General features: G+C 30.4%; 1 protein-coding gene across 1 annotated transcript; it reads left to right on the top strand.

Moving 5' to 3' along the window:
• The first annotated feature begins 403 nt into the window (after positions 1 to 403).
• Positions 404 to 7,156, top strand: LOC134699851 (hemicentin-2-like). The gene is made up of 6 exons (XM_063561258.1): positions 404 to 432; positions 1,060 to 1,130; positions 2,910 to 3,173; positions 3,916 to 4,218; positions 5,961 to 6,290; positions 7,002 to 7,156. The coding sequence occupies exons 2-6, from the start codon at positions 1,073 to 1,075 to the stop codon at positions 7,154 to 7,156; spliced, it is 1,110 nt and encodes a 369-aa protein (XP_063417328.1). The 5' UTR covers positions 404 to 432; positions 1,060 to 1,072.
• The last annotated feature ends 2,829 nt before the right edge of the window (positions 7,157 to 9,985 follow it).

The following is a 9,985-nucleotide window of genomic DNA, read 5'->3' as shown; positions in this document are numbered from 1 at the left end:
GATCGATACTTGATATTTATTTGCTTCTCTGATGTATTATGCCATGTTGTGTTATAAAAATGTATTTGTATTTATTGCACTGATAAGCATAATATGCTTAAAGTACTAAAGAATTGAATTGCATTGAGATGTGAACAAATTTAATGTAAAACCAGTGTCCATTACATTAAATTAATTGTAAACATGTTTACTGTACATGGCGTTTGGTATGAACATGTCCTTAGTTTATCTATTGATAAAATTTTAAACACGTCTAGTCTCGTTGATAAATTCAAGTACACTTGATTTGTCAAAGCAAACCATATCATCATTGTCACTAAAGAAGAAGAGTTTATTTCCTTCAAAACAAATATCATTCATATATACTAAAGTTTTGTTACATAATCAACTATTCTTAAACAAAACCATCGAAGTTATTATTACAATTGACAGGTATTATTTCATTTTATTATTCAGCATTTGTCAGAATTGGTAATATAGCTGATATACTATATTGAACATTTGTAACGTGTATTTATCTGCCAGGAAAGTAAACATAAAATAACGTTTAAAAGGATTGTATGACGAATCAATGCATTTACGACATGTATTTTATGGGGAAAACACCAGAAATAAATTAAAAACGCTAAGTACAATTTTTATTATTAATTATCAAGACGAAAAACCGACAATATAAATGCTAGTAAAACAAGTTTTTTTTAAACGATGTATTCGACAATTTCCTCTTATACATGTTATAGTTGATGCGTATTCCGTCGATTTTAGTTTGAACCCGGATCAGTTTTCGCTTGATAGATGTATGACCAGTGAACAGCATGTACGGCATTACGGCATGGAATAGCGGCCAAGTCAGGAATATGACAGTTGTTATCCATTCGTTTGATGTGTTTGGACTTTTGATTTTGCCTTTTGTCTTTTGATTTTTGATTTTCCTTTTTGAATTTTCCTCGGAGTTCAGTATTTTTGTGTTTTTACTTTATACTACTGTTGCCTTTATTGAATTATATTCATTTGATCCTATTCACATTGTTACGTTGCTGTATTTTTTCTTCGTTATAGAGCAAATTCAGAAATGAGGATAATATGGTTAGCTTTTTGGATAAGGATACAATTAGTTATGTGTGGCATAGGTAATATTTTTGATATTTTCATATATCATGTATATAGATATAAGAAAATGTGGTATTAGTGCCAATGAGACAACTCTGCATCTAAGTCATGATTTGTAAAAGTGAATCATAATCCATTGTAGGTCAATGTACGGTCTTGGCTCACACCGACCAACAAGCTATAAAGATACAATCATAAAATTTCACCACAATTAAACTAACGTCTAGTTCACAAATATTAACAACATTCAGATTTCATCAATAGCTACATTTAAGTTGTTTAACCATAGAATTACATGAAAAAGTAAGTAATTATTTAGAAAGACGTTATTTAATTTAATATTTGGTAAGTCTTCAAATAGAAATTGTTATTTCTATTTGAAGACTTATGGTATTAATTATTTTCATAAATGTTTAATCCCAGATGGTTTACACATACTTAATCGAACACCATTAAAATAGAGATATTCATCCATTATGTTGGTGGGAATTGTCTTAAAGAGAATAATAGATTTTTATGCATGGAACAAAAGAGAGAGGAAGACATACATTTACTTGCATGTAATATACTTTGTATACCCATATGTTCCATTCAATTTCTGTTACGTTGAAAATAATTTTGCAGATGTTGAAATAAATTGACTTTCCTAAAATTAACGATTTTATGAAAAGTACTTTGAAGAGTCGATAAATATCATTTGGTGTTTGGAGTTAATTGCAGTAAGATTTAACATGTGTAATGCCTACAAAACCACGTGCACATATTTTATTTGTTTGTGCATGCACAATTTTACCTTAAAATTTCTTTTTTTTTGTATTTTAACGAGCAGAAAACAACCGAAGGCCACTAATGGGTCTGGTTGTATGCATTCTTTGGTAAACGTATTCTCTTCAAATCGTCAAAACGCAAAAAAATAAATGATTCCAAATACTCATATTAAATTAATGATTACAAAACATATAATTTAAATAAGCATTAAAACATATAAAAAGGTTGAGGATGAACACGGACGCGGCCACTTTCATTTTTGACAAAAAACATCTGAAAAGTGACATTATTTGGCATATTTGATAGATTTTTCATGTTTAAGTTAAAATAGGAGCGCATTAATGAGAAAATAAGTTAAAATCTTTTACATAAACTAATTGAATCAACTAAAATAGACACTTAGCTGTATTTGGCAAAACTTTTAGGAATTTTGGTTCTAAATGCTCTTTAATTTCGTACTTTATTTGGCATTTTAAACTTATTTGGATTCGAGCGTCACTGAGTCTTTAGTATACGAAACGCGCGTCTGGCGTATCTATGATGAGTTTATTTAAGTGTTTAAAAAGTGTCCAAAATATTTCTTCATGTAAACTTGAAATTTTAGGCCAACATCGGCCCTTACCGGACCTACTCCTTTGTGATGTTTTTTTTCTTCTTAAATGCAATGAAATGTCATGTACCTTTTTGTTTAAAAGTACTTGACAGGATAAAACTAATAAATACACTCTTGCCAAGAGTTTCTTCTATTTGAATCAAATGTAAATTCGTCACAATGTTTTTGAAAAGTGCAAAATAAGCAATGACTTATAAAGAAAACCATGGGGTATTACAACATAATAATTGTGATTCTCTCATGGTTCATATAAAACATAACAGCATAGTTAATTTGGTAGGAAATTCACCGTATCTTTTTGTGCGTTTAGTGTTGACCGGATACGACTAGATTTGAAGTCCCTTTAAACAATTAAAAATTGGTCATTGTGTGTGATTGCAACGTTTCTCTATTGATTTATAAAAAATATAATTTTCAGATAAACCATCTATCAAAATTCATGTCAGCAACAGTTTTATAAAGGAAGGTGAAACTATGCATCTTGATTGTACCACGAGAAGTAATACAAAAGCTACTTCAATTTCATTGTATAAAGATAATAAGAAATTAAGATTAACAACAAGTAAATCTTCGTTAAGGTTTACGATGAGTAAAGTAAGCCGATATGACAGTGGCAGGTACAGATGTTCTGCGCAGAACGAAATTGGAAATACTTCTAGTGAGATATCGATCGTTATTTCATGTAAGATTTTTCTTAATATTATTTGATACACGTATTCTTGGTTATCCTGGGAGTGCAAAAGGTTAAAATCGATTTCAATATGAAGTCATACACATATTAAAAATGTTATATTTATCTAAAATGCCAATGTTACAGGTAGTATCGGTAAAAAAAAGGTATGAACCATGTCTTGATCTTAGAAAAACATGAATACACATTACGTTTCATTCATTCCAGTAAAACATATAGATAGAAACACATCTTTTGGGTTTAATCAAGGGTTCATATTTACGTATTCATTACAAGCAATAAGAATGAAGCTGTTCTGTCTTTTATTCAAATATGCAGGATCGTTATTGTTGCTCTTCAGTTTGTCTGTTGTTTCGTTGTTTTCCTCTTATATTTGACGTGGTTACCTCAGTTTCAGTTTGTAACCAGGATTTGTTTTCTCTCCCCGCTATCGATTTATGACTTTCGATCAGCGGCTTACTACTGTTGTCTTTATTTGCGTACAATTTAAAAGCACGATACTCTGGTGCCCGACAAGCTTGTGTCTAAATAACATTTGATGAATGTCATAAGGCAGATGTACAATACTTTTCGATTTTTGAATTCTGGAAGACTAGAGTGGCGTGATCAAACCCTTTCCTTTCATCCCTACTTGAACGTTACGTGTGATTTTTACTTTTGGTTAATTTCTGAGTATCCGGAATACTGACAAAACCTTTTTTTTTTAAATTTGCATTTTGAATATATTTTGTAGTCCCCCCTGTTGTTACTGTATGCATGCTGAAGTTATATGAAGACAGTACGTTTAGAGCAATTCAGTGTATACCCCAAGGAGAACCAGACAGTTATAACTACTTTCAATGGGAACATAGATCTCGTTTTAACGAGCATATAAGATATCTACGCGCTACAGATGATGGAAAACTTCAAATACCAGTTGTTAACGTATCAAACAGATATCAAAATGTGGGATTTTATATATGCAATGTTTCAAACGGAATTCCTGATAATCACGGAAACGTTTTCCAACAAGGGAGAACGTACGTTGAATATGCAGGTATAAATGAATATATTTTATGTTATGCCCAACAAATTGAATGTATTTCATAATTCGATGAAACATTGATAAAGACACGACACTAAAAATATAAGACAACAACAGTATACAAAACACAACATATAAAACTAACGTATAAACAGCACGAACAGCAACAGACATAAGGGATTATCCCAGATGCCCCGGAAGAGCTAGCAGTTTCAGGTGCTCATGAGGCACCAGTTTTAATGTATTATTCGTCATCTATGAAATTAAAATTACAACAGTCAACCCACTCTTGATGGCAAAGAGATGACATCAACTATACCAATGAAATGACAGCACGGAATCATCTGACAATTACTCTATAATTGAAACAAAAATAGGAGATAAAAACTCTGGAATATCTTTCTATCTTTGATATATACAATCGATATACAGGCGTTGCTGGAATAATGCTACACAGCTAAGTTTACAATACGGATTTTAAAATCAGTTCTTGTGTCGTAAGCTTTTGTTTCCAGTCAATTCGTATTGTTAATGTCTAGATGTTAGCCATGATATAAGGTAGACGTAACTCTATAGTTTCCTGATATCCTTCTTCGTACTTCCTATATAACATTCCTGATATGAATTAGGGGATAGTTAATAAGAAAATGTTCAATTGAAAAGCCTGTCAGTGATTGTTTACTTCAAAACATGCCATTTATACTTCATCAATTTAAAACAAAGTGTTTATGAAATTAATTTCAATTAAAACCAGTTTAATTCTACAATATCAGTATGCTAAACATCAAAAACACAGTTGCCAGTGCAATACATATACATTAAACTCCTTCAGGGAAAGTTGACACTAGATGAATTAAGCTATTCATTATTTATTTAGTGTTTGTTTTTTATTTATTTGGTTCTTGGACTGTTTCGGTTTTACTTTATCTTGGCTTTCACAATTTCGGCTTTGAGTGTTCCAGGTGAAGATAAATCAAAGTAAATGCATCAGGAAATTAAATCATAAAGTGTTGTTTTCATTTCTATAATCTGCTTTAAATTGATGATTACTTGTATTAACCATGAACAAGTGATTTCAATGTAACCGACAGAGAAAAGTATAAACTTTCTTCATTCTAGTATCGGTTCCTCTTATTTTGAATAACTTTCAGACTGCAGCATCACGTATCATGTATACGGAGGCGCTTGGTGTTAAAGATTCATCAATACGAGGTCAACCGAATATAATTGACTAAACAAGTTTTAAGATCAATACACGACAACCACTGAATGTCAAAATCCTAATATATAACAAAGAAGATGTGGTATGATTGCCAATGAGACAACTATCCACAAAAGACCAAAAACATTAACAACGTCAAAACAGACACATGCAGAAAATGGCAGGGTTAAACAAATAAGCGGGAACCCATCATACTCTTATTTTTATTTGTGACTGTTCGAATTTAGTGTTAGATCACCATGATAAACCGTTTTTCTGCTGTAGATCGGTTAATCAATCTGTACGTTTTAAATTCCTTTCGATATATTACAATGATAATATAATAGTGCCTAAAGTTTTGTTATACGTATGCTTCAAAACTTTAGAAAGGTCATAGTGTATGTATTTAGCTACTTATCGATCGATAATATCTTTCAAAAAATCATATAACCTTTATTTGATTTGCTATGTTGTTTGAGTATGTCTCATGATTATCATGATTATAAAAGTACATTTAGTTTTATATATATTTTTTGTCTTTCACTTCTTACAGGGCCCCCTGTGTTTGCTGCTAACACCAAACGATTTCAAGAAATAACAACAGAATCATCAATTAAACTAAAAGTAAATGTGTATAGCTCATCTAAGATCACATGTCACGACATCACCGAAGTCGATGGTACACCATTGTCAAAAGAAATAGGCGTGACAACACGTCCCGTACTAATCAAGGAAACTTTTCATGATACAAATGTTACTTTAACTGGCACAGAAATTGTTTTCGTTTTGAATGGACTGAACGCTGTTGAACTCCATTCGTTCAAAATCACCATGTGCAACAACTATGGAAGAAGCAGTGTTGTTATCAATTCAAAACATTTTGGTAAGTTGTTAAACAAAAAACAAATTTCAAAGAAAGAGATGCAAGGACTGTTTGATGCTCAATGTAAGAATTGTTATACTTATATGTATAAGAAGTGTAAGCAAAACAAGTTATTTTAAATATGTGTGTTACTCAGATCATATTTCGTTGCAATAATTAGATGACGGTTGGTTATTTCAAGTTTATATGTTTTTAATTTTATTGTTGTGGTCAGATAACAAAGATATAGCCATGTTTCAATATAAGGTATGGTTAATGCAATTGTCCACATATAAGAGGTAAACCATCAATAGTATTTCATTATCTCATTCTGTATCTGTATACATAGCTCGATATAAGAAAGCCACCAACATTTGGACAACATCAATTATTCTATTGAGTCTCCTCTACATTTAATTTGTATGTTTTAGAAACTTCATTCCAAGGTTTTGCAAAAGTCTGCATTCAAACTAATAGAAGTTTTTAAGTTAGCTAAAATTTTTAGTTCATGTATACGCAAGAACTACACATTTATTGGTACTCTATGAATGATGATGTATCCATGATTAAATGGGCTATTAAACAATAAACCTCTCTGCTTTATTTGTATACAATTTCTTTTATATGAAAGTGACTTTTTGACTTTTTGTAAATGCATAGAAAAATTGTTAAAATATTAAACTATGATTTTACGTTTTATAACTGTTTGAAATCCTGAAGAATACATTTCAGCAAAACCATCGGAGGAAAAAGCAGTATCGTCCCAAAGAATAATCAACATTGTATTACTGATAATTGTTTTAATCCTGGTAACTGGAATCGGGGTATATGTTAGTAAGTATACACTGTCTGCTTTTGTTTTCGTGATAGGAAGTGCTTACATGTGAATACATACCATACAATCTATCATTAAGGAAGCAAAGCCAAATTCGTTAAAAGACGAGGCATGTGAAAATAAAATGTTGTCGCTTGCTTAAAGAAATACAGGGCCTTATTATTATACTTATTGGATGCCTGAAATAAATACTAGAATTTATTTTTTTAACAAACGTATATTTACATGTATTGCATGCATGAGTACAGCATCCTTGAACGAGGCTAATTTATATTGAGGGAGATCCTGGATATAAATTAAAAAAAAATTCTAATATAGGATATCGCTATATTTTTTTTTATAAATGAACTTTATCATATACTTAAAAGAAAAATGAACTAAAACAATGGGGTCACCGTTCATTTAAGCTCACAATCTGCCTACGGAAGAAGCATACATTTTTGTTAATGTCCTTTTTTTCTGTTGAACTAAGAGGAGAAATATTGGTAATATCGAAATAAAAAAATTAACCTAATTGCAGAAATCGCTTAAATTTTAAAATTATTTAGTTAATGTACAGCTTTTTTGAAAACAGTAATTAAAAATATAGGTCACCGATACGTTAAAAATATATTTCAAATATAAATGACCAAAAATGGCATTTTTGCACCAAAGGGAGATAATTTGGAACATTTTCAATGATAAAAACATTTCAAAAGTCACATGGGGCCGAACCAAATCAATTTTTGGGGTTGATTTTTGTACCATTTTTAGAACGTTATAACCAATAGTGTAATAAATAAAATGTGTAATGAAAAAATAAAATAAATTTTTTTTTGCTGAAATTTTTGTACCCACGAGCCACCTTAAGGGTTTTTAAATTTTCATTTCGTATATTTTAAGGTTTCTTTTTTTTAAAATCGCAAGCCAATCGTTTTCGGCACTCTTATAGAAAATGTGTCCCTTGTAATCTGGATAGAAACGTGTTAATTGCTCGTATATGTAAAGTCGGTGTTTAAACAGAGAGAAACAAAACAATCGAGGATGAATTCACGGTTAAAGAAACCAATAATTTATACATTCGAGTGAATGCATGTTTTGAAACACGTCTGCTATTGATTAAAGATCTAGATTTTTTTGTATATTAATTTTTGAATATGAGTTTTCTTATGTTTAACGTTATAAGAAGATGAAACAGGTGCACTTTAATTATGTTTTAATGTTTAAATTTCAGGATACACGAAACGCAGGCACAGAAAAAAGTACGTCTACTATTGTCGTATTTTCTATGTTATGTCTAAGTATATACTTTTGATGAAATTCATAAAACATATAGTGGTAAACTTAATTCAAGTTCAGTTTTAAGAGGAAAGAAGAACCCAATCATAAACTCGACAACAAAACACAATTGAAAGAAAAAGCATCGTATACTTAACAATTTAAAGAAATAAAACGCACGAATAATAAACACAAACAAAAAATCTCTGAAGTGATGTCATATTCTATAAGAGGATTTACAGTCTCTGTTAAAAAAGCCAAGTTATCAAACATAAGTGTTAGAACGGTTAACGATATCTTCAAAAACCAATGTTTAAGAACAGTATGATTTAAATTTGTCAAAATGAATACCCAATTACAAGCGATAGGATAACAATGTGTTACCTCATTTGATGCATATACATGTCCCATATATATTGTGCGACTAAATGGAGATTAAATGTACATGAACTTTTAATTATTATTATGATATTAAAATATAAATAAATTTTGAAAAATAATATAAAAAAGGTTTAACATAACGAAGACAAATAACATGGCAGCAAACAGACAGATTCTTGGGCGGAATTTTTATATCAAACATTGTTTCTTGTTCGTATTCAGGTAGAACACTATTTTTGTTTTAAAGGAAACGCACATAAGTAGAACCTCGATCATACTTTGAACCTGTTTTCCTACAAACAAAATGTCTCAATTATGTAAATTTCCTTTGAGTTCAAATGCCAATCGGTAATCTTAGAAGGCATGAAGATCGAAAATCAGACGATTTTCAGTCCAAAGTATCCAAATATTCCATGCTTTCCTTGATGATTTTATGAAATAATTTATTTGATATTCTTACTTGCATGTCTTGAGTCAAATTAGTAGTTTTAGTGTTTTTGAATTCGAATTCAGTGACATCAATTCAGTACTAATACTTCAGTATAACCAGAGTGGTATTACTGTATTGTAAGACACAGTTTGTAATATGACTACCTATTTCTTTTAAACACTATTATAGCGTTTATCTATGATAGGCTTATCTGAGAGATATACTTTGAATCCAGCAAGGAAGGGACAAGAAATACAAATCATTAGCCGAAAGTACCTTTGACAAAAAAAACTAACATCAATAGGAAAAAACTAACTCTACAACAAAAAATCCCTAGTTACTAGTAGCAGCCGTGATCTTAGTAGCTATAGATGAGACAGATACGCAGATCCTGTTTTACTAGGGGAATTCGTTGAATTGGTCAATTAGAATTGTGATTTGTTTTTTCTGATATTGATTATTCCTAGGTTATGTTCTTCTCATTAAAAATAATTTAAAGCCAATAAACAGTCTCTAATGAAGACAGGGAAACAATAGAAATTAGGCGATTAGGATAAATCATAAACTACGAGACGTTAAAGGCATAATCTTAGCATAATACAATTTTTTTTTAAAGTTTATTGTTATTGAGTTGTCAAACCATAATGTTGGCAAATATATTGGTGTAATGTTATATATAATTTTTTGAAATATCAACTTAAGTGTACATGTATATCTACACGAACTCAATACATTTTAATTTTATAAGAATGCAATATAGTTTTAGGGACCACCCTCATTTAACCCGAACTATATGAATAAAAAAGACAACAT

The sequence above is a fragment of the Mytilus trossulus genome, unplaced genomic scaffold (genome assembly GCF_036588685.1).
Source record: "Mytilus trossulus isolate FHL-02 unplaced genomic scaffold, PNRI_Mtr1.1.1.hap1 h1tg000085l___fragment_1__unscaffolded, whole genome shotgun sequence".
Taxonomy (NCBI): Eukaryota; Metazoa; Mollusca; class Bivalvia; order Mytilida; family Mytilidae; genus Mytilus; species Mytilus trossulus.
This window is presented reverse-complemented; position numbering and strand designations above follow the sequence as displayed.

Coding starts and splice junctions, on each gene's coding strand:
- LOC134699851 (XM_063561258.1), top strand. CDS start 1,073: ATGAGGATAATATGGTTAGCTTTTTGGATAAGGATACAATTAGTTATG. Junction 4,219..5,960: donor AACGTACGTTGAATATGCAG/GTATAAATGAAT, acceptor CACTTCTTACAG/GGCCCCCTGTGTTTGCTGCT. Junction 6,291..7,001: donor TATCAATTCAAAACATTTTG/GTAAGTTGTTAA, acceptor AATACATTTCAG/CAAAACCATCGGAGGAAAAA.